We start from the raw sequence: 26,460 nt of genomic DNA on the forward strand, positions 1-26,460 counted from the left end.
TTTTTTCAACGCAACCACTCGCAAAACCCCGACTGCGTAGCTTGAAGCGTCTGCACTTGTGTCCTTGCGTGACGTGTGTTTCAGGCCTTAATCAGTTTATCAGGGGGTAAGCAGTGGTATTAGGCGGAGTCTGTACTGGATCAGCCTGGTGCAGGTACAGCTTTTCAAACTCAAGCTATGAACAGAACAGAAAGATCTATCATGTTATCAGTAACCAGTAGACATTCTGGCCACAGAGAAATTTTGTTAAGACCCGGAGTTCCTAATATGGGCATGTGAGCATGGAGCCGACTACAAAAGGACAACACAAATACAATGGTCTATTGCCAGTCCTAGGCCGTGAGGGCGGGACTACAATTAGGCAATCACACTGCAGGTGGGCGAGGTTAGTTCACTTCCATCGATCCCATACAACATTAGACCACACTTTCCTTACCTCAGTTTGAAACTAAACAGTTTATTGTAGTATGTAACAAACCGGGAAACTATATGAAAACTAAGCTGAAAAACAGCCTGTTTTGAACACATTCTATTTTTTGTCACAATAACCAGCACATTTATCTCTAACCACCTATTCAGCCCACAACAGCTTAGCCACGCCCACTCACAGTGCAGTTTCATCAGTGCAGTGGAATGTTTCATCTTGAACTGCTTTTTAAGTAAGGTACAGCCAATCAAAGCAGAGCTCATTTACATATATCAGTCTTAAAGGCCAGTAAGAAGTGGTGCTCATTGAAAAGAACAAAATAAATGAGAAAAATGTGGCATATAGGCCCTTTAATAATAATAATGATGATAAAAATAATAATAATAATAATAATAATTATTATTATTATATTTTATGCTCCCACCCTTATTATGACAAAACCCACCCACCTATGTTAAGACTGGCTATTAAGTATTACCTTCAGGCCAAACCTTGTCTGTGGGGGCGGGGCTACCACTAGCCCATCACTGCTCAGATGGGTTGGGTTACTGATAGATTTACTTAGATCCACGTGTTTATACTTTTCAGTGCAATAATGACAATCATACTAAAGATGCAATTGATGTTATTATTATTATTATTATATTGATTTTTTCCCGCATATATGCTGACAAACCCCGCCCACATGGACTAGGATTGGCTGAAGCACGGCTGCCCAAAGTGTGGCCTGCATAAAAATGTTTGATTTGTCCTGCCAGGAACTCTTCCCCTTCCAAACATACATATATACTATATTTGAGTTATTAAATTATTGTTTTCCTATAGAAGTGGTATTTTTACTGTTTCAATGCTATTTTAATATATACACACACACACACACACACAGACACATATATATATATATATATATATATATATATATATATATATATATATATATATAAAATATAGTGCAATGTATTAATATCTTCTTTATTTGTATGTTGTTTTGCCCTCAGCCCACCACAAACACTATAATTTTGGACCCCAGGGGCTGGTGAGTAATGACCCATCCTTGTTCATGATGGCGGAGCCAATCAGAGGGCAGGTGGGGGGGCGAGAGGAAGATTTACTTTGATCTTTCTGTTCACATGGTTGGGTTTCAAAGCATTACTAATACTGCTGTTACTACTAACACTATTGATACAACTACTACTCATATTAGTAATAATAGTATTAAAAGTAAGGATACTACTTCCTGTGTGTGTGTTTGCATGCACTGACAACCTGACACACACACACACACACACACACACACACACACACTCAGATGTGCTCCACGTGCATGCTATGCGTGTGTGTGTGTGAGACACTCCTGCAGTCCTAGCAACAGTGCGGAGGATGCTGAGTTGCCTTAGCAACGCAATCCGGTTTTAAAGACGCCACGCTGATGCAGCAGCAGACACACACACACACAAACACACACAAACACACACACAATAAGAATATGATGGAAAAGCAATAAAACTTATACCAACAGTCGTATAGCGTGTTATAACAGCAGGAATACTTTGGATTAAATCGGCAGGTTTAACATTTAAAGGGCCCATATTGTTAAAAACCAAATTTATCATGAAAAAAATAAATTTTCCTCTGTTCCTCATAAGTGGTTTTGATGCACAGTGTAAACACTGTTAAATCTCCCTTCACTCCCACGTCCACATAGCTCATACACAGAAGCTAAACTACACAAACAGGCCATTTTTAATTCAGTGTTTTTGTGATGTCACATAAACAAACACATTTACCTATATCTGCCAATTCAGCCTGCAGCAGTTTAGCCCCACCCACTCATACTCAAGCAAGTAGTTTTTCAGGCCGGACTGGCTTTCTGAATGAGGCAGGACACATGACAACCAATCAGAATAGAGGAAATTTACTTATACGGTCCTATGCAAAAGTTTGGGTGTATATTGTGATATAAACTGAGTCTGTTCTACAGTTACTCATTAGGCTGAATGAATAACCGACTCTAAATGTAGGTATTGTAATATGAACTGAGTCCGTTCTACAGTTTCTCATTAGGCTGAATGAATAACCGACTCTAAATGTAGGTATTGTGATATAAACTGAGTCTGTTCTACAGTTACTCATTAGGCTGAATGAATAACCGACTCTAAATGTAGGTATTGTGATATAAACTGAGTCTGTTCTACAGTTTCTTATTAGGCTGAATGAATAACCGACTCTAAGTGTAGGTATTGTGATATAAACCGAGTCTGTTCTACAGTTTCTTATTAGGCTGAATAAATAACCGACTCTAAATGTAGGTATTGTGATATAAACTGAGTCTGTTCTACAGTTTCTTATTAGGCTGAATGAATAACCGACTCTAAATGTAGGTATTGTGATATAAACTGAGTCTGTTCTACAGCTTCTTATTAGGCTGAATAAATAACTGACTCTAAATGTAGGTATTGTGATATAAACTGAGTCTGTTCTAAAGTTTCTTATTAGGCTGAATGAATAACCGACTCTAAGTGTAGGTATTGTGATATAAACTGAGTCTGTTCTACAGTTTCTTATTAGGCTGAATAAATAACCGACTCTAAATGTAGGTATTGTGATATAAACTGAGTCTGTTCTACAGTTTCTTATTAGGCTGAATAAATAACCGACTCTAAATGTAGGTATTGTGATATAAACCGAGTCTGTTCTACAGTTTCGTATTAGGCTGAATGAATAACCGACTCTAAATGTAGGTATTGTAATATAAACTGAGTCTCTTTAGGCTGAATGGATTTTTCCTGGCGCTCTGTAAAACTTGTCCAACCCCACAACAGTAGCTACAGAAGAGTACATTTGTAGGCTGAACATGTACGAGTCAATTGAATGTACTAAGGCCAAAAACATAGAAAGATCTCTTATTGTTTCTGGCCCATTCACTGAAAAAACTCAGCTTTCTCACATCTCTCTCTCTCCATACCCGGCTGCGGACAGTTTGCAGTTCATGCAAAATTTAACAGCACCTTCTGTCAGTTTAAAACAACCCGGATGAATATTTAACAGCCTGAGCGAGTGGCAGTGTTTCAGCCTCTGGGGAAACTCAGCTCAAGTTGGAGAGAAAGCAGGGCTTTTGAAATATCTCATTAAAAACCAATCTCACCACAGTGCCGTGAAGAGCATTTGGACCAGTGATGGAGAGAAATAAATAATATCACAAGAAAATTACAACAATAACTACAATAACTAGTCTTTTCTAAGACTGGCCACTTCATTAGAAACACCTCCTTTGTGCTTCTGCTAACTGGCCACTATATTGGAAACACCCACATTGTACGTCCACTGCATGGCCACTTTATTAGAAACACCTATTTGTACTCCGACTACGTGGCCACTTTATCAGAAACACCCACCTTGTACTCCTACTCACTGGCCACTTTATTAGAAACACCTTGTACTTCCACTCACTGGCCACTTTATTAGAAACACCTTGTACTTCCACTCACTGGCCACTTTATTAGAAACACCTTGTACTTCCACTCACTGGCCACTTTATTAGAAACACCTCCCTTGTACTTCCACTCACTGGCCACTTTTTTAGAAACGTGACTGAATTAAATATGGAATGTATTAAGCCTCCAGTTCATCATGCAATCTAACTAACTGCACACTGACACGCACATCTGATCCTGAGAGTTTAAACTGTTATTCTGGTAGTAAGCACTGCTGCTGCTTGTGTCTCCATCTCGCCACTGTGCCTCCTGCTGTTAGAAAAGCTTCTCAACAACATGCAGATTTACTGCTTTAAAAGCTGGAGAAAAATTGGCGCTAAACATGCTGCAAGTTGCTCAAACTTTAGTTGATCGAACAGAATTTTCATCAGCCACATTCCCAATAGCTCCGCCCATTTTCTGCACGAATCCCGCTACGTTTCAGAAGCACATGCATGAAGAAGAGACGCGCATCGAATGTGTGATTTTGCCTCAAGCTGCCACAGAAGACAAAGTACACTGTAAAAATAATACTTTAGCACCTTAAATTTAGTTAATATGTCTAATATTACTCATTGTGAGATGCTGTAGGAATAAGACGATTTTAACTGGTTACATTTTAGTAATTTTATCTACTGAAAGTGTCTTATTCCACAGGCAGATATTTTACTTTTATTAGTTTTAAATATTATTTACTGAAATGAGAAGAATTATTTGCATTATTTGTAAAAAAACGTGAAATCAAGAAATAATTTACATAAAAGTACAGCACCACTGTTGTCAGCAGTTATGGATCATTCTACTGAACAAGCTCAAAGTCAGAGTTGAAAACACATTTCAGTTTTTTGATTTTTGCTTAATTATGTTTATTTAATTAAAAACTTCCAAAACAATCATACCCAATCTTTACCAAGTGTTTCGCTACTGACTGCTTCGGTGGTGAATGTTTCGGTAGTGACTGTTTCAGAAGTGAATGTTTCGCTAGTGACTGTTTCGGTAGTGACTGTTTCAGAAGTGAATGTTTTGCTAGTGACTGTTTCAGTAGTGAATGTTTTTGTAGTGAATGTTTTGGTAGTGACTGTTTCGGTAGTGAATGTTTCAGCAGTGACTGTTTTGGTAGTGACTGTTTCGGTGGTGACTGTTTCAGTAGTGAATATTTCAGCAGTGACTGTTTCGGTGGTGACTGTTTCAGTAGTGAATGTTTTAGTAGTGAATGTTTCGGTAGTGACTGTTTCAGTAGTAACTGTTTCGGTAGTGTGTTTCGGTAGTGTCTGTTTCGTTAGTGACTGTTTCGGTAGTGAATGTTTCAGCAGTGACTGTTTCGGTAGTGACTGTTTCGGTAGTGACTGTTTCAGTAGTGAATGTTTCGGTAGTGACTGTTTCAGAAGTGAATGTTTCGCTAGTGAATGTTTTGGTAGTGACAGTTTTGGTAGTAATGGTTTCAGAAGTGAATGTTTCGCTAGTGACTGTTTCAGAAGTGAATGTTTCGCTAGTGACTGTTTCGGTAGTGACTGTTTCAGTAGTGAATGTTTTTGTAGTGAATGTTTTGGTAGTGACTGTTTCGGTAGTGAATGTTTCAGCAGTCTCTGTTTCGGTAGTCACTGTTTCGATAGTGAATGTTTCAGCAGTCACTGTTTCGGTAGTGACTGTTTCAGTAGCGAATGTTTCGGTAGTGACTGTTTCGGTAGTGAATGTTTCAGCAGTGACTGTTTCGGTAGTGACTGTTTCAGAAGTGGATGTGTCGCTAGTGTCTGTTTCGGTAGTGACTTTCAGTAGTGAATTTTTTTGTAGTTACTGTTTTGGTATTTACTGATTCAGTTGTGACTGATTCAGTAGTGACTGTTTTGGTAGTTGCTGAATCGGTAGTTACTGATTCAGTAGTGACTGATTCAGCAGTGACTGTTTCGGTAGTCACTGTTTCGGTAGTGAATGTTTCAGCAGTCACTGTTTCGGTAGTGACTGTTTCAGTAGTGAATGTTTCGGTAGTGACTGTTTCGGTAGTGAATGTTTCAGCAGTGACTGTTTCGGTAGTGACTGTTTCAGTAGTGAATGTTTCGGTAGTGACTGTTTCGGTAGTGAATGTTTCAGCAGTGACTGTTTCGGTAGTGACTGTTTCAGTAGTGAATGTTTTAGTAGTGAATGTTTCGGTGGTGACTGTTTCGGTAGTGAATGTTTTAGTAGTGACTGTTTCGGTAGTGACTGTTTCGGTGGTGACTGTTTCGGTAGTAAATGTTTAAGTAGTGACTGTTTCGGTAGTGACTGTTTCGGTAGTGAATGTTTTAGTAGTGACTGTTTCGGTAGTGAATGTTTTAGTAGTGACTGTTTCAGTAGTGACTGTTTCAGTAGTGGCTGTTTCAGTAGTGACTGTTTCGGTGGTGACTGTTTCAGTAGTGACTGTTTCGGTGGTGACTGTTTCAGTAGTGAATGTTTCGGTACTGACTGTTTCAGTAGTGACTGTTTCGGTAGTGATTATTTCAGTCGTGACTGTTTCAGTAGTGACTGTTTTGGTAGTGACTGTTTCAGTAGTGAATGTTTCAGTGGTGACTGTTTTGGTAGTGACTGTTTCGGTAGTGAATGTTTTAGTAGTGACTGTTTCGGTAGTGACTGTTTCAGTAGTGGCTGTTTCGGTAGTGGCTGTTTCGGTAGTGACTGTTTCGCTGGTGACTGTTTTGGTAGTGATTATTTCAGTCGTGACTGTTTCAGTAGTGAATGTTTCGGTGGTGACTATTTCAGTAGTGAATGTTTCGGTGGTGACTGTTTTGGTAGTGACTGTTTCGGTAGTGATTGTTTTGGTAATGACTGTTTCAGTAGTGATTGTTTTGGTAGTGACTGTTTCAGTAGTGACTGTTTTGGTAGTGAATGTTTCAGTGGTGACTGTTTCCGGGACAATTTTAGTTCATTTTGAGCTCAAAAATGAACAGCAAACACAGTTCTGAGCAGCTGTCATGCATAAAATCATCATATTTTTCATGAAAACAGAAAAAATCATGTCATTTTAGAAAATTTGTGTTTTGGTAGTGACGATTCTTGATGTTTTCATTAATATATTTCAGACTTTGGGACAAATTTACTTCATAACAAAGGGATCTAACTGCTCACCATGTGGCCATGAGGGACAGGGATGCAGCCTCACTTCCTGTTCTAAAATTCAGGGGCGTGGCTAAAATAAGTTTGCGCCTACAGACTGAAACTCTGTGTTTCAGTAGTGACATGAAAACACAGGACAGGGTTTTTTTAATTTTAAAAAATGTTGGAATTTAAATCCAAACTTCATTTTGTAAGAAAATCAAAAACATCTTAAAAAAATTAAAATGACAAAAATATAAGTATTATTTTCTATTTTCACAGGTGTAAATTTAGGGGTTTGGGTTTGGGACAGACTCCTCCCAACAGAAAGTAGCCTATAAATGATTTTGTATATATTTAGCTTATTACTGTCTCTATTAATGCCATGGCCATAGTCCGTGTAAATATCTAAGACCTGAATAAATTAAATAAAATGTGCATTAAATTGAATTTCACTGTGAACTAATTCAGTAAAATGATCCTTATAACTGTGACGTCTGAGGGTTAAAGCTGTTACATGCACAAGTTCGGCATGTCGTACCTGGAGGCATCGAAGCTGTCATAGGAGCCCACAGTGTAATGCCTGAACAGCTTCTTCCTGTCCGCTCTGTCCGCTCGACTCTCTGGGGAGAAATCAATAATGCCATGATCAATAACCAAACAGAGCAGCACTTTATCAATCACTCTACACTGACATGGCAAAATCACTGATCAATAACACTCTTCAGCAAGAGTTAATCAGCCAAATCACATCACAATCAGGTAACAAACGATACTCCAGAGTGCCTCTGGTTCACACACACTTCACACACTGTTACTGTTTATTTACTGAATTCAACACACTGGCCTGAGCAAAAGACATCGCCATTTAATAGAGACGGTTCTTCAAGGTTCTTCAGTAAAGACAATGGCTCTATATAGACCCATGAACACATATACAACAACATTATCCATCAATCTGAAGAACCATTTCACCATGCAGAGAACCATTTAAGCATGCAAAGCGTTTTTACTAAAGAACCCTTGAAGAAACATCTTTTTTAAATGATGCACTCAAATTCATTAGAAAAACTAAACAAAAAAAGGGTTTTTTGACAACAACAATTTAGTTTATTGTTTAATTTGCATTTTTACAGATAAATGCTGCAAATATTTCCTGTGTAATCTTTAAATTGATATCCTTCTTAGTAAAAAAAATCTAATTCACCCAACTTTCCCTTCACCAACAACCTAACAACTCTGGATATGAGAAATTCAGTGTTAAATCAAACTTTGGCATGTTGGAATTATAATTAGCACAATTCAGTTAATTTCACATCAGTTTCTCTTATTATTCTTCTACACTTTTTGTACCAGTTTCATAAGGAAGAACAATAAAACTTGCCATAAAACAGAAGAGTCTATACATGAATAGTGCATTTGTGGGGACTGATCACACAACAACAACCTTGCAACACCTTAGCCACCACCTGGGATACCACAGCAACAACCTGGCAACACCTTAGCAACCACCTGGGATACCACAGCAACAATCTAGCAACACCTTAGCAATCACCTGAGATACCACAACAACAACCTAGCAACACCTCAGCAACCACCTGGGATACCACAGCAACAACCTAGTAAGACATCAGCAACCACCTGGGATACCACAACAACAACCTAGCAAAACCTCAGCAACCACCTGGGATACCACAGCAACAGCCTAGCCACACCTTAGCAACCACCTGGGATACCACAGCAATAGCCTAGCAACACCTTAACAACCACCTGGGATACCACAGCAACAGCCTAGCAACACCATAGCAACAGCCTAGCAACACCTTAGCAACCACCTGGGATAGTACAGCAACAACCTAGCAACACCTTAGAACCCACCTGGGATACCACAGCAAAAGCTAGCAACACCTTAGCAGCCACCTGGGATACCACAGCAACAGCCTAGCCACACCTTAGCAACCATCTGGGATACCACAGCAACAGCCTAGCAACACCTTAGCATCCACCTGGGATACCACAGCAACAGCCTAACCACAGCTTAGCAACCATCTGGGATACCACAGAAACAGCCTAGCAACACCATAGCAACAGCCTAGCAACACCTCAGCAACCATCTGGGATACCACGGTAACAACTTAGCAACGCCTTACCAACCGCCTGGGATACCATAGCAATAGCCTAGCAACACTTTAGCAACCACCAGGGACACCATAGCGAAAGCCTAGCAACACCTTAGCAACCACCTGTTGAAAACCAGCTGTGAAAGGAGCAGAACCAAAATTAAATGTGGAAGAAAAGAAACAGAAGATTAAAAATGATCAAACACTTCTGGAGGCTTAAAATGTATTTGTTGGATTTTGTTGAATTTACTGCGCGAACTTCGTCAAACGGTAAACTCTCCTCAGCCTCACTCAGACCGAACATCTTTACCTATTTATTTACTGTTGAGATCCACATAAACACACAAACACAAGATGAATGAAAACACGTATCATCACAAGGACTGACCACACCTGGGAGAGAAATGTATTTATTTAATCTTTATTTAGTCTCTCAGTCTCTCCTGCTGTCACCCACACTCATTCTCAGAGAATGTGATCTCTCTAACAAATACATTCCAGTTTTACACTAAAGTTGAGAGCCAAAAAGCACCAGTAAAAAAGATACACCTGACAGTGCGTTTTCTCTCCGTTTATCTCTGTCTTTCCTCTCTCTGACGCATTTTCACCCCCTCAGACGGATGTGCATTTACACCCCTTAGACGGACGCGTGTTTACCCCCCTCAGGTTGCAGCAGGTTGAATAAGGCATGTATGTGATTAAGACACTGATATTTACTATCATTAGCATAGTGATAATATTCTCCTCCACACAGTAGCAGCCAGTTTCCTCTGAGCCTTTTAATTAAAGTCTGATCAGAGGCACCTGCTCCTCTCCTTCTGTGGGAGATTAATCACTGCACTGCAGCTCATCTTCACCTCAACAATTACAACCCCTTCTTTTTCTTTGCATTGTCTTTTTATCTGCCTGTCTTTTCATTTCTCCCCCACTGTATTTTCTGTCTTGTATTACGTGACTTCAGCCTCATATAAGGTCAAACATTGAAAGACATTTTTCAAGAAACTGATCTACTTTTGTGGAAAAGTTTCCTGCTGGAGATGCGAGAAAAGCATCTATAGCTGAGCTAAAGATTAAAGCAGAGTCTGTTTTTGTTTCTATAATTTTTTTTTATCCTATTCTAGTACATCAACACATACTGAGGCAAGATGCTGAAACATTACGTCAATAAAATGAATAATGAACAATGTTGTGGCTCCTAAGGTGGTCAGATTTTTGTTGAAACTTGACCAAATGGCTCATTGATGTTTGGGTTGTGACTCCTGGTGTATAAAACGCTCACATCACTATCAAGTTCAGAACACTGCATTATTAATATTACAGTTGCAGTCCTGGAATCAGGGGGTGCTGCGGCATCCCTGCACACCAGTCTGCGAGCCGAGAAGAGTCGGATGCAGCTGCTGCTCCTCATGCTTCACTTCATCTCCATTAGAACTGTGTGAGAAAGTGCAGGACTGAGTAGCTGCAGTTATGTAACCGTGTTATATCGGGAGCGGGCACACTAACTGAAAGCAGCCCGAACAAGAGCAGCTCTGGTTGTACAAATCACCCACCTTTCCTACTGCGCAGCTCTATGTTAAACTCAGTAAACAGAGAGTAAGTGTGTATTAAAGTGTGCAGGAGTGTGTGTCTGTACAGGACGTCCACTTAAATAAGTATTAAAACTCATTATTATACAGTCAATAATCACCAATCATTTCCTTTTGATGCTTAGAAAGCTTTTTTACTATTTGCACTACTTTTTAAAGATGATCTTCATTTAGGGGTCAAATACACTGGATTAAGATTTCATGATAAATGGACCCTCCAAAAATATTTGGAAGAATGTTGCCCATTATCTCCCATTAATAGAGAAGTTTTTCTCTCTCCTGTAAAGCTGATGTTTTGTTCCAGCAGTGATGATAAACAGTATGATAAAACAGGCCGGCTGCACCGGTCACTTTCATCAGCAGACTGACAGACACAAAGAGACATAACGAATGAGAGAGAGAGAGAGAGAGAGAGAGAGAGAGAGAGAGAGAGAGAAAATGGGCCAAAAGCTCTACTCAGGGAATGTGTTTGTGTGTGTGCCCTGAAGGTGAAGCCTGAGGCTGAGGCTCCATCAACAAAGAGAAAAAGAGAGAGAGAGAAAGAGAGAGAGAGAACGAGAGTGAGAGAGAAAGGAGGGAGAGAGAAAGAGTGAGAGTGTGTGTGTGAGAGAGAAATAGAGACAGAGAGAGAGAAGAGAAAGAGAATGAGAGAAAGAGAATGAGAGAGAGAGAGAAAGAGAAAGAGAGACAGAGAGAGAGAAAGAGAGAATGAAAAAGAGATAGAATGAGAAAGAAAGAGAAAGAGAGAGAGAGAGAATGAGAGAAAGAGAGAATAAGAGAGAGAGAATGAGAAAGAAAGAGAAAGAGAACGAGAGAAAGAAAGAGAAAGAGAGAAAGAGAAAGAGAGAGAGAATAAGAGAAAGAGAGAGAATGGGAGAAAGAAAGAGAAAGAGGCAGAATGAGAAAGAGAGAAAGAATAAGAGAAAGAGAAAGAGAGAATGAGAGAGAGAGAAAGAGAAAGAGAAAGAGAAAGAGAGAGAGAATGAGATTAGTTCAGTACTAGAGTGTGTTACAGTGCTCTGCACTGTAGGACTCTGAGCTACTACTGCGTCTGTACATTGACTGGTTTTGACTTGCCGATCAGGAATTCTCATCAGTCTGGGCGCTCCATTGGTTTTCCAAGTCGGAGGGGGGAAGTATGAGCTTTAACCAAGAGCAATGCAGGAGCTCTGAGGGGCGCCTCACACACACAGACTTATCCATGAACTACTGTTGTCCACATCCCTGCCGCCTCAGAGAGATACAATCAAACTGAGTTTTATATTCACTGCTTGTAAAAAAGTGGGATTCCTACATTATTTCAACTTTCAGGAGCAAGTTTATAAAAAGCACTTCAATTCCAGGCACATTTTGAAAGTATAGGGTCATTTTTCAGAAATGTTTTGGTAATTCCAGGCACAATTTTTAGTCTGGGGTCAACTGATCAATAATTTAAATGAATAGTTCAAAGTCTAGGGGGAATTTTTCAACAATTTCAGGAATGTTTTTTTAACTTTAAGGGTGTTTCAACAATGCCAGGCTCATTTTTAAAAATATTTCAGGGGCATGTTTTAATCTTTCAGGGGTAAATCAGGTGTATTGTGTAAATAAAAAATTGGGCTGTTTTCAAATTTCAGGGACATTTGTTAAACTAGTTAAAACACAAAGCAGGTTTTTGCCACAAGCGCTCAGTAATCATTGATGCTGCTCCACACTCACACACATGTGCGGAGACTTACGAGGTCTCTCCTCGTTGGGCTTGGCAGGAATTTCCTCCACACAGTCTGCAGGGAACCAGCCCACATGTCCGCGGGCACTGCCTTCCCAGTAACCGCCCTCACCAATACTGAGAACTGCACAAGAGCCAGAGAGAACGAGGACAGCAGAACATTAAACAGGAGCAGCCAATGCATTCAGCTATCCTCTATACAGTTCTATACAGTATTACAAAAATGTTCTATGACTTGTAACAATATCAGGACCACTTTGCTGCTACACAGAACCATTTATGAAAAGTTTATTTTCAGAACTATTAAAACAAGTTTTTTTTTGTTTTTTTTTTTAACCAAAGAACCCTTGAATAACCACTTTTAAAGGGCCCATATCATGGAAAAAATATAAATACAAATTTTCTTGCTTTTTTGGAATAAAACAGTTTGAAACAATAGATAACAATGATAAAACTATCAAAGCAAACTATTAACTCTCCAGACCATATACAGAAACTACACTGTAAAAATAGCCTGTTTGGAATTCATCGTTTTAGTGATGTCAGTGAGTGGAAGTACAAGGTAGGTGTTTCTAATAAAGTGGCCAGTGAGTGGAAGAGCAAGGTTTTTCTAATAAAGTGGCCAGTGAGTGGAAGCACAAGGTAGGTGTTTCTAATAAAGTGGCCAGTGAGTGGAAGAGCAAGGTTTTTCTAATAAAGTGGCCAGTGAGTGGAAGCACAAGGTAGGTGTTTCTAATAAAGTGGCCAGTGAGTGGAAGCACAAGGTAGGTGTTTCTAATAAAGTGGCCAGTGAGTGGAAGCACAAGGTAGGTGTTTGTAATGAAGAGAGAGACCTGCATTGTTGTGTATAACTTGTGAGGGCTGACCTTTGACCCTGTCATTCCTGTAGAGGGTGATCTCTCCCTCTGTCTGAGGCTGGTAGGGTCGTATTGCAATAAAGTGTCGGCCCGGAACAGCGCTGTACAGCTTCCTCCTGGAGCCAGTACCATCCAGACTGGCATTGGACCTGCAATAGAGTGAGGAAGACTGAGGGTGAGGAAGATTCTCAGTGACCTGACCTGAGGTCTTCAAGGGGAACTCCACACATTTTTTCCAAATTCTTGCGTAATTAACTGGTTAAGATGTAAACAGAGTGGTTCAGAGCAGTTTGGTGCGAAACACTCCGTTCTAGATAAACTTACTGAGTCAGAACTGTTCACAGTGGTGGTGATAGGAACCAGACGTCCCCCTCTAAAAGCTCCTCACAGAAAGTTCCTACATGAAATGGTTCTGAATTCACTGCCTGATGACTGAGACACTGTTTTATGATAGTTTAGAGAACTTAAACTCCATTCATGGTGGAGGGAGACATGCAGGGCGCTGTGCGGCAAAATAGTCCCCAAAGAAAACTGATTATTCCAGATTTTCCACTATTTTCCATCATCAACATTCCATATAAACTCAGAAGAGTCGTGTAGGTTCTCTGGTGGTTCTGGATGGTAAATAAAATGTCTATATCTGTGTTGTGCTCATGGCGACGCCTGGTTCCTATCACCACCACTGTGAAAATATCAAACCCTCTACAATCAACCATTTCACTTTCATTTCACTCTTTTATTAAAGTTAAATAAAAACAGGCCATAATGGTCAAAATGTCATTTTTATTATCAATACATTGCTCACATGTATTTTCCTTTTTCCTGCTAAAACACTTTAATCTGCATTTCAACGTTTGAAATAAATATGAAAGTTATTATTACACAATATATCATCATTTCAAAACATCCATTAATAGAAGTGATTAGAGAACACTCCTCATGATGATGCCTAAATAAAATGCCCAAGTAACTCAATTTAAATGAGAGACCAGAGTAACAGGGTCTGCAATGATGGTGAGCTCAGAAACTGTGAACAGCTCTTATGATCTGAGAGCTCCACCTTATGGATGCTGTCTGTAATCACACCCTCCGTTGTAAGCGCAGATAATGAGCAGAGAAACAATGCAGGGTTCACGGAATAAGAAATCACTCCTTAATTATTCCTTTAGGGATCTTATAATGAGAAATATTACATATGCTGATTAGATTTAAGACAATTTTATTGTAACAAAGAAACACAAAATATTATATATCACTTTTTTAGAACTATTTACTGCATATATTACAGTATGTAAGTAATTCATGAAGTTTCATTTTTATACATTTCCTCTATTTTACTCCTGAAAACTGAGTTCACTGATCCTCAAATAAGAAGTTCTTTATCTTACTATTAGGTGTTTTTCATGCAGCAATTAAGAAACCAAAAACTGTTTACAGTGCGGTGGGAGTTATGGCCAAAAAATTATATCACAGTAAAACTCCAGCTGTGTCTGATCCACTCGGACCAGCACAACACACACTAATACACTGCCACCCCATCAGTTTTACTGCAGCGCTGAGAATGATCCACCACCCAAATAAAACATCTGTGAGGGTCCATGGGGGTCCGGACCACTGAAGAACGGTGTGAAAGGGGGCTAACAAAGTATCAGAGAAACAGATTTGAGGTGGATATAATGTTATGCATGATCGGTATTTATATATATATTTATACACTATATTGCCAAAAGTATTCAGTCACCCATCCAAATCATTGAATTCAGGTGTTCCAATCACTTTCATGGCCACAGGTGTATAAAACCAAGCCCCTAGGCTTAGTGAAAGAATGGGTCGCTCTCAGGAGCTCAGTGAATTCCAGCATGGTACCATGATCGGACGCCACCTGTGCAACAAAATATCAGATAAATATCAGAGCAGGGTCAGCGGATGCCGAGGGGCATAATGCACAGAGGTTGCCGACTTTCTGCAGAGTCGATCACTACAGACCTCGAAACTTCATTTGACCTTCAGATCAGCTCAAGAACAGCATAGAGAGCTTCATGGAATGGGTTTCCATGGCCGAGCAGCTGTATCCAAGCCTTGCATCCCCAAGCACAATACAAAGCATGGAATGCAATGGTGTAAAGTGCTGGACTCTAGAGCAGTGGAGACATGTTCTCTGGAGTGACCAATCATGCTTCTCCGTCTGGAAATCTGATGGTCTGGGCTGAGAGTCTGGGCTTGGCTGTTGCCAGGAGACGGTACTTGTCTGACTGCATTGTGCCGAGTGTAAAGTTTGGTGGAGGGGGGATTATGGTGTGGGGTTGTTTTTCAGAAGTTGGGCTCTGCCCCTTAGTTTCAGTGAAAGGAACTCTTAAAGCTTCAGTACCAAGAGATTTTGGACAATTTCATGTTCCCAACATTGTGGGAACAGTTTGGGGACGGCCCCTTCCTGTTCGAACATGACTGCACACCAGTGCACAAAGCAGGTCCATAAAGACATGGATGAGCCAGTTTGGAGTGGAAGAACTTGACTGGCCTGCACAGAGTCCTGACAGAACACCTTTGGGATGAATTAAAGCGGAGACTGCAAGCCAGGCCTTCTCGTCTAACATCAGTGTGTGACCTCACAGATGCTCTTCAGGAAGAACGGTCAAAAATTCCCATAAACACACTCCTAACCCTTGTGGAAAGCCTTCCCAGAAGTGCTAAAGCTGTTATAGCTGCAAATTATCATATTAAACCCTATGGATTAAGAATGGAATATGTGTATGAAGGCAGATGACCAAATACTTTTTGTAGTGTATATATGTATGTATGTAAATAGGTATGTATGTATATATATATATATATATATATATATATATACCTATTTACACACACACACATATATATATATATATATATATATATATATATATACCTATTTACACACATATATATATATATACCTATTTACACACACACACACACACACACACATATATATATATATACCTATTTACATATAAATATATATATATACACACACACACACACACACACACACATTGCATAATATTCACCAAGATTGGATTTAGCAACTTAAAACTGTCACAGACAAGGTCAACTCACACATTATTCTTAAAAGTCTTTATATTTTTAATAGTTGTTTTAAGTCCTGACATAGAAATAATAAAAAAATAACTGACTTCTTGTTGTCAATGGCCTGACGTTCTAGTCAAATTAATGTTCATTTTACCTAATTATTAATGTTTTTGTTTTCTGAAGTCTAGTGTATGTACGTATGAGTGCTCTAAAAATAATTCCAAATTTAAGCGCTTACATAAGCCAGTCTGCATCCTACACGCAGTTTAATATGATTCACACTGGCCAGTGAGTGATATCAGAGCGCATTTACAGTAAATTAGTCTCCTGAGAGAAGCACAGATTTGATCAAATTCACAAGACCAGATTAGTCGACTTTAAAATGCTTTTTAAATGGGGTCATTTGGAAAATCAGCATTAACACACGCCTACGTGAGCTGTCGAGTGGAGTGTCGAGTGATGCTCACATTTCAGCCATTTATTAATAACAAGCAGAAAGCTGTGTTTTTGTCAGTGTTTTACACAGAGGCTTATTTATGATTTTGGAAGACAGGAGCAAAACTGAGGAGAACAGAATTATTATTTGAGTGTCAACGGTGTTTGTTATTATATATTCTTCTTCATCTTCACGTTTTTCTTATTATTATCTTTCTGTCATAAGCAACACCCTAGCAACCATAGATACCATGGCAAACACATAGCAACATGTTAGCAACCACCAAAGATACCATAGCTCCTGGGTAGCAAAGCCTTAGCAACCACATGGGATACCTCTGCATCTTCTGACTTTGTTTCGATGTAAAAAAAAAGGAAAAAGATAAAAACAGCAAAAATGTACATTTTATAAAATACATAATTTTCATCAAATTCAAATTGTTATAAAAACATCCTTGGGAGTGTGGACACATTTTGAGATACTGGAAATTTCTATTATAAAACTATATTGAAAATTGTATTACAGAAACTTCTTAACTCTGAAATCTGATGTGTTTAGCTTCTATGATAACTTGTACAGACCGAATTCAGGACAGTAGCTATTTCAGAATAACTTCATAATCTCATCATTAAAACAGCATCACACAAACATCCTAACTAGACTAAACCTCCTAAATCCTGTCCTAACTTTAAGATGAACCCCAACAAGGTCCTAACTTCTGTTTAAGGTCCATTTCTATGGTTTTTAGGCGGCTGAGTCAGGCAACGTAGTTCACTACCAGCATAATGAGCTCCATTTATTTCTACTGTAAAATGCGGCTTTCACTGGGAGTTGTTTTTCTTTTCTAACTCTGCGTTTTAAAAATCTCAGACGCTGCCGACTCGAACTCCCCTCTGATCACCTTCCTGTGTTAATGTTGATGATGAAATATTACAGTGATGGTGGTGAATAATGAGGAGGCGGAAGTGAACGTGTGTCTGTTTATTAGGAGGAGGAATGTTAGCGCACTCAGCTAAAGCATTTGGGAAATGGAGACTGAAACTGAAGAGCGCCGACACTCTGATCAACAGCAGGGGGCGCTCTCGCAGCGTTCACTACTTACAGTTTATCACGCTTTAGTTTAGTTTGACCTTTTTACATCAGTAACGGTGTCTATCTGACTGACTTGATCACTTTCAGGAGGGCCCTGTTTGGGGGTTCAGGGTGGGGGGGTACATCGTTGCTGTCCAAAGAAAACCACATATCTCCATTTTTGTTGATTTCTATTTTTCTTCATCATTTCAACACACCAGCAGTCTTTTACATTTCATGTAAATTTCATGATGAAAGGACCAACTGAAATGCTCTGAAATTTCTTGGAGTTAAATTTCTTTACATTAACTTACACTGAAATGTATGAGTGTTTTTGCCGTCTCCTGCAAAGTTACAATTCTAAAGATTTTTGTTTTTCATTGGACAGTGACGATATGCAGGTATCTATGTTTTCATGGTGACATACTCACTGCTCTTGAATACATCTTCTAATTTCTAAAAACAATCTCCCAAATGTGGTGTGGACTGAAACACAGCTTTAAATACCTGGGTTCAGCTTTAAATACCTGGGTTCAGCTTTAAATACCTGGGTGTCCACATCAGTGAAGACCTCACATGGTCACTGAACACCAAGCAGCTAGTCAGAAAGGCTCAACAGCGGCTGTACTTCCTGAGGAGGCTGAGGAGGTTTGGGATGTCTCCGGTGATCCTCAGCAACTTCTACAACTGCGTCATTGAGAGCCTCCTGACCAGCTGCATCACCGTGTGGTACGGCAGCTTGACCGTGATGGATCGTAAATGCCTACAGAGAGTGGTGAAGACTGCAGAGAAGATCACCAATTCTCCACTTACAACCATAGAGTCCAAAGGAAAGCTGCCTCCATCATCAAAGACCCCACCCATCCCCAGCACGGTCTGTTCAAACCTCTGCCCTCAGGCCGGAGGTATAGGAGCATGATGTGCAAGACCTCCAGACTAAAGAACTCCTTCTTCCCCACCGCAATCAGAGTTCTGAACCAGAAATAACTATTCCCACTTCGGTCTGCCAGACTTAGGTACAGACGTGTGATGTGTACCCCACTGGTAAAGAACTCTTTCCTCAGGAATAACCTGCAACTACTGTCACTTTAACTGTAGCACATGTTTACAATTGCACTATTGCACTTTACTACTCATTTCTGCTGCAGATAATCATGTTCCCGGCAAGGCACAGCACTATCCATCCATACCACTGTAATTTATACATTGCGTTATTTCTTGATTAATATATATGGTTGTATATATACTCTTTTGTATTTTTAATGTTATATCTGGCATTCTTAGCGAGGAGCAAAGTAAGCTTTTCATTGTATATAAGGAAACCTGTTTCCTCTGTACATATGACAATAAACACTTTGAACTTGAACTTTCTCTTTCAACGTTGCAAAAAACACCATCTTGTCAAGTGAAATGATTTTAAATCTACTTGATTTTTCTAAGATTTCTCATTTTGAGATGGTTGTACACTTAAGACTATAAAGCTTATTTCTACACATTATTTACACATTTTAGGTCATTTTATTAGATTAAATTATCTCACCATACTGGTAGATAAGTTTTCTGATTTCAAGCACATTTCTGAAAACAAGCACAATTATCTGCCAACATAGTGAGATAATTTTACTTAATAAAAATATTTAAAACAAGTAAAAGTTTACAACAATCTCAACAGGAAATATATTAGATTTATTGACTATATTTAAGATCATTTTACTGGAAAGACACCAGTGAATAAGGTTGAATAAGAGTGAGTTAGAAAATTTTAAATTATAACATACTTTTGTTATCGCCAGCAAAATCTGACCTCCGAGTGTTGAACAACAACAATTATGCAGGACGAAGAAACGCTGAAGATGAGGCTCCTATTCAGTGCTGCTTGAGTCACTTATCAACTAATCGCTTCTGACTTTTCTCGGTGACAAGCAGCTGTCACGTCTCTTAGATCTTCTGCCTTGATGTTCTGTAGTTTGTGCCAAAGAACTGAGAGGGAATCGGAGATGCTGGTGGTGTCTTGGATGAATACAGACAAACTGGTCCATCAAACAGGAGCAATACAAAAGGTTTGTGCAGACAGTTGGGATTAGAGCTCGAGATGCAATTCCTGTGGTGGGTAAGGGGTTTGGACATTTCTTCAGTTTCTCCAGAGATTAAATATTTTTTTGGCTGAAAATGTTCTTTTGTATAATTGATGTCATGCCAATTTGGTTGCTTCACAATATGATGGTCATAAGTGTCACGGCGAGGTAAATAAGAGACGTTAATAATAGAAATGTGGAGTTTTATCGAGGCTAGAGTCAAGACAAAATTTAGTGGCACTACTGTCGAGCTCAGATTGTTCTACAGTTTCTCATTAGGCTGAATGAATAACCGACTCTAAATGTAGGTATTGTGATATAAACCGAGTCTGTTCTACAGTTTCTCATTAGGTTGAGGTAGATTATGCTACTCATGTCTCGCTCATGTCTTTATCCTCACAGCTCCTCTGGGGTCTTTCACCATCACTTTGTCAGAAGGTGTGTAACGAAGCAGTTTGATTTCACGGCTTTTAAAGAGTGTGATGTGTATGTGTGTGTCTCTCTCTCTCTCTCTGTCTGTGTGTGTGTGTGTGTGTGTAAAATGGCACCATATGTGTGTTTTTAATCCACAAGGAGGACTTCAGGTCTTAATCAGTTTTGAGGCTGGATTACATCATCAGCAAATAAAGCCTTCTGTAGTGCAGTTCACACACACACACACACACACACACACACACATACACACACACACACACACACACACACACACACACACACACACACACACACACATGCACACTAATCCTCTTGAATGAGATTCTACAGAGGAATGACCTACAGTCTGCAGTTCACGGTAATGAGTTAAACCCACAGAATGAAAGAATCACACACACACATACACACATACTGATACACACACCGTTATTCATGAATTCAGTTTATAAAGCACACACAAATCTCCACACACCAGTGAGGTTCTTTGACTTACAAACTTAAAATGTGTTGGCATTAAATAATTGAACTGTGTTGTCTTTAGTATTTTATGTAAAGTGGACAAGAATTAATAAACCTGTATTTCAGTGAACAAAATCATGTGACTCTGCTCTGTTTGACTGAATGGAAATTGGTGGCAAAGCTGAATTACATTCATGAATTCACTACACAATTATATAAATTATACAGGCTTATTATATAGGCTACATATTATATATCGCTGCTGTCAGATCAAAACCTTGCATCTCCAAAAGGGTAACTTCACAGGAGACACACAAAACATACCCTACTTTTAATGTAAGTCTATGGAACCAGACTTTTTTCCAAGGAAATTTGGGTAATTTCTCTTGGTCCTTTCATCATGAAATTCACACACAATATATCACATGCACAGGCATTTTCAAATTATCTCAAAAACTGAAAAATAACAAAAGTGGAAATATGAGGTTTTGTTCTGACAGCAGCGATATGCATTATATAATATGCAGTATGTTATTTAATGTGTACTTAGTATGTGAAATAACCTAAAATCTAATCAATATATCTAATATTTCTTATATTTTAATTTTATGAGATTGCTGTGAATATATTACAGGGAGATTCACTCGAAAGAGGCCCCGAATACTCCATAATAACTTTCTCTGGGACAAATCTATCTCAACCAAACAATGTGCAACAAGCTCCTCAGTATATGAAGCTTTGAACAAGCTGGGATGCTCCTGAACCAGAGCGATGAGGGAGGCACCGGAAAGCTGTCGCAACATTTAACCTGTGTTTGCAAAGTCTGGGTGCAGACATGAACGCCTTCATGTGTCGGGCAGAAAGCAGAGGTCACTTCCAGCATCGCATGTAATGCAATCGATTACACACACATCAGAGTATGTAGCGTATTTGTTTGCTTCATCCTAACGGGAGTTACAGCAGAATATTCAGGGCCTCTTTCGAGTGAATCTCCCTGTATAAAAGAATTACATTTATTTAAACGTATTTATTCATTTATTTCTACTAATTGTAGCTAGTGAAAATATTTCTTTTAAACTGGCAGAAAAAAAAAAGTTTTTATCTGCATTATTTCTGAAACAAGCAAAATTTCCTGCAAGTAGAATGAGACAATTTCACTGCCTAAAATGACATAATATTTACAATATAACATTGTATGCAAAAAGTTTGAACACCCCTGGCCAAATGAGCTGATTTGTTGGTCTTCTAAGTAAAAATAAGTGAACACATCCTCTCCAGAGAGTATTTTGTCAGCAAATTTAAGTGCACAATTTCTATTTAGTTTAACATTTTGGAGGAGAAAAAAACAGAACACGACATATACAGGTGCCATAACATTTGCACAGCCCACACTTTATGTTTTATTTTTTCACCAATATGTTAAATTCAGTAAATAAGCAGTGAATAAACAGTAAGTGAGCAGAAGTGTGTCTTTGTAGAGGACGTGTAACTTATTTACGCTCAACAATGTCATGGAACTCGACCAGCAGCGCCGAAATTTTGCATAAGAATGTATAAAAATCTCAAAAAGAGACACGTGAGACATACGAGCCACATCTGAGATGATCCGTTTTCCTGCCTCACAGAAAGGTCTCACTAAAAACACATGATTATTCACAGCTAACATAAGTTCCACACTGTCACAGAACTTTTTTCTTTGAGCTTGTTTGCATTAAAGAATTGAATATTATGATAAAAGATCTGATGGTAAAATACCCACAGACACACTCTTTACGCCGCCACTGTGAAAACCCATAAAATGTGAAATGTAAGGCGTGCAGTGGACACCATGGCAACTGCGGTGGTAACTAGGGCGAGTTTTCCACTCTGACACCCAGCTCCCTCAGCGGGGACGTTAATATATTCACACGCCAAGCGAAGCATCAGCCTGGCCTGCTGAGCTGAACTACAACACAAACACGCTACACTCTTAAAAAGATGGTTCTTCAAGGGTTCTTTAGTAAAAAAAATGGATCTATATAGAACCATAAACAATCAAAGAACCCTTTTCATGATTGTAGCATGACAGGGTTTTTCAGGATGATGGGGAATGTGCTGTAGATGGTTCTATATAGCACCAAAATAGGTTCTGCTATTGTTACAAGCTTGACATCAAGCTGACTCCTCTTTGTTGCTATTCAGAACCAGTCTCAAAAAGGTTCCATATACAACCATCTACAGCACATTCTTCATCAGTTTCATAAAGCCAACAATTCCTTAATCATGCAAGTGGTTCCTTGAGTGTTCATGGTTCTATATAGAACCACAGCCATTGGCTCTATGGGGCTGGGAACCCTTGGGTTGTGTTCATCTGAGAAGCTAGGTGGCAAGGCTAGGCCAGGTCAGGGACTGGATGGGAGACCATGCAGGCTTGCCTTTAGCTCAAAGCTTCGGGGCAGTCATGGGCTGGAGGTTAGGGAACCGGCCCTGTGACCGGAAGGTTGCCAGTTCAATCCCCAGTGCCAACAGTCCATGACTGAGGCGTCCTTGAGCAAGATACCTAACCCCCAACTGCTCCTTGGGTTGGGCTGCCCACCGCTCTGGATTAGTGTGCTTACTGCCCCCAAGTGTTTGTGTGTATGTGGTGTTTCACTTCATGGATGGGTTAAATGAGGAGGTGAAATTTCCCCGTTTGTGGGACTGTGTAAGTGTCACTTAACAATTTTCTTTCTTTGCATTGTGAAGAGGTTCTTCAGGTTGATAGAGAATGTATATGGTGCTGTATATAGTTCTATGTAGCACCAAAAAGGGTTCTGCTATTGTAACAAGTTTGACATTGTAACAGTAGCACAACCCTTTTTGGTGTTATGTAGAACCATTTTCAAAAAGGTTCTATATAGAACCATACAAAACACATTCTCCATCAATCTGAAGAACTCTTTTATAATGCAAACAATCCTTTAATCATGCAATGGGTTGAGTGTTCACAGTTCTACATAGAACCATTTTCTAAATCATAGAATCATTTACCTCTCCTTGGATCACCACCTTATCGTGGTGGAGGGGTTTGCGTGCTTGAATGATCTTAGGAGCTATGTTGTCTGGAGCAAAAGCTCCTGGTAGGGTCTCCCATGGCAAACTGGTCCTAGGTGACAGGTCAGACAAAGTGTGATCCATAATAACCCCTATGAAGTCACAAAAACGGGACTTGTGTACCCTGCCCGGAACAGGGTTACCGGGGCCCCACCCTGGAGCCAGGCCTGGGGGAGGGGCTCGCCAGCGAGCGTCTGGTGGCCGGGCATTTACTCATGGTGCCCGGCCGGGCCCAGCCCGAAGGAGTTACATGAGTCCCCCCTCCCATCGACCCACCACCAATGGGAGGGGCAGTAGTAGGGGTTTGGTGCTTTGTGGATCGGGCAGTGTCCGAAGACGTTGGCCTTGGCGTTCTGATCCTCGGTTGCAGAAACTGGCTTTTGGAACTTGGAACGTTACCTCACTGGCGGGGAAGGAGCCTGAGTTGGTGCACGAGGTTGAGAGATACCGGCTAGATATAGAGGCGGCGGGCAGGTGTGGGCTTTCTCATAGCCCCTCGACTCGGTGCCTGTATGTTGGGGTTTTCTCCGTTTTCTCTTTCTCAACCCACACCTCCGTCAGAACTTTGACCAGATATCGGGGGAGGTGGGGGACATTGACTCAGAATGGGCCATGTTCCGTTCCTCCATTGCTGAAGCGGCTGACTGTAGCTGTGGCCGTAAGGTAGTTGGTGCCTGTCGGGGCGGTAATCCTCGAACCCGGTGGTGGACACCCCAGGTGAGAGATGCCGTCAAGCTGAAGAAGGAGTCCTACCGGGTATGGTTGGCCTGTGGGACACCAGAGGCAGCTGGCAGGTATCGACAGGCCAAGCGATCTGCAGCTTCAGTTGTCGCCAAGGCAAAAACCCGTGTATGGGAGGAGTTTGGTGAAGCCTTGGAAAGTGACTTTAAGTTGGCTCCGAAAAGATTCTGGCAAACCGTCAGGCGACTCAGAAGGGGAAAGCAGTGTGCCACTAGCACTGTATATAGTGGAGATGGTGTGCTGCTGACTTCGACTGAAGACGTCATTGGGCGGTGGAAGGAATACTTTGAGGACCTTCTCAATCCCACCGACACGTTCTCCAGTGAGGAGGCTGAGTCTGGGGACATGGGAATAGGCTTGTCCATTACTGAGGCCGAAGTCGCTAAGGTAGTTAAGAAGCTCCTTGGTGGCAAGGCTCCAGGGGTGGATGAGATCCGCCCTGAGTTCCTCAAGGCTCTGGATGTTGTGGGGCTGTCTTGGCTGACACGCCTTTTCAACATTGCGTGGACATCGGGGGCGGTGCCACTGGATTGGGAGACTGGGGTGGTGGTGCCTCTTTTTAAAAAAGGGGACTGGAGGGTGTGTTCCAACTACAGGGGAACACTCCTCAGCCTCCCTGGCAAGGTCTATGCAGGGGTACTGGAGAAGAGAGTCCGGCTTATAGTCGAACCTCGGATCCAGGAGGAACAGTGCGGGTTCCGCCCTGGTTGTGGAACACTGGACCAACTCTTTACCCTCTCCAGGATTCTGGAGGGTTCATGGGAGTTTGCCCAACCAGTCCACATGTGCTTTGTGGATCTGGAGAAGGCATTCGACTGTGTTCCCCGGGGTATTCTGTGGGAGGTGCTTCGGGAGTACGGGGTACATGGCTCTTTGCTACGAGCCATTCAGGCCCTGTACAAACAAAGCTGGAGTTTGGTTCGCATAGCCGGCAGTAAGTCAGACTCGTTCCCAGTGAGAGTTGGACTCCGTCAGGGCTGCCCTTTGTCACCGATTCTATTCATAATTTTTATGGATAGAATTTCTAGGCGCAGTCAAGGGATGGAGGGTGTCCGGTTTGGTGACCTCAGGGTCACATCGCTGCTGTTTGCAGATGATGTGGTCCTATTGGGTACATCAGGCCGCGAACTTCAGCTTTCGCTGGATCGGTTTGCAGCCGAGTGTGAAGCGGCTGGGATGAGAATCAGTACCTCTAAATCCGAGACCATGGTTCTCAGGCGGAAAAGGGTGGAGAGCCCTCTCTGGGTCGGGGATAGGCTCTTGCCTCAAGTGGAGGAGTTCAAGTATCTCGGGGTCTTGTTCATGAGTGATGGTACAAGGGAGCGGGAGATTGACAGGCGGATTGGTGCTGGGTCAGCAGTGATGCGGGCTCTTTACCGGTCTGTTGTGGTAAAGAAAGAGCTGAGCCATAAGGCAAGGCTCTCGATTTACCGGTCGATCTACGTTCCCACCCTCACCTATGGTCATGAGCTTTGGGTAATGACCGAAAGAATAAGATCGCGAATAAAAGCGGCCGAAATGAGTTTCCTCCGCAGGGTGTCTGGACTCTCCCTTAGAGATAGGGTGAGAAGTTCAGTCATCCGGGAGGGACTCGGAGTAGAGCCGCTGCTTCTTCACGTCGAGAGGAGCCAGCTGAGGTGGTTCGGGCATCTGGTTAGGATGCCTCCTGGACGCCTCCCTCGGGAGGTGTCACAGGCGAGTCCACCTGGGAGGAGACCCCGGGGAAGACCCAGGACACGCTGGCGCGACTATATCGCCCAGCTGGCCTGGGAGCGCCTCGGAATCCCATTTGGAGAGCTGGTGGAAGTGGCTGGGGAAAGGGAGGTCTGGGCTTCATTGCTTAGGATGCTGCCCCCGCGACCCGAACC

The 26,460-nt window shown here is 41.0% G+C and overlaps 1 protein-coding gene across 7 annotated transcripts in view; it reads right to left on the reverse strand.

Moving 5' to 3' along the window:
- The window catches only part of LOC108440598 (SH3 and multiple ankyrin repeat domains protein 2-like), a 285,653-nt gene that overhangs the window by 103,527 nt on the left and 155,666 nt on the right, over positions 1-26,460 (reverse strand). For all 7 annotated transcript variants that reach the window (XM_037540113.1, XM_037540117.1, XM_037540115.1 and 4 more), the window contains 3 exons: positions 13,247-13,386; positions 12,391-12,504; positions 7,508-7,589 (listed from right to left, as the gene is read on the reverse strand). In XM_037540113.1, coding sequence (XP_037396010.1) covers positions 7,508-7,589; positions 12,391-12,504; positions 13,247-13,386 — 336 coding nt within the window. The remainder of the gene's footprint in view (positions 1-7,507; positions 7,590-12,390; positions 12,505-13,246; positions 13,387-26,460) is intronic.

The sequence above is a fragment of the Pygocentrus nattereri genome, chromosome 7, assembly GCF_015220715.1.
Source record: "Pygocentrus nattereri isolate fPygNat1 chromosome 7, fPygNat1.pri, whole genome shotgun sequence".
NCBI lineage: Eukaryota > Metazoa > Chordata > Actinopteri > Characiformes > Serrasalmidae > Pygocentrus > Pygocentrus nattereri.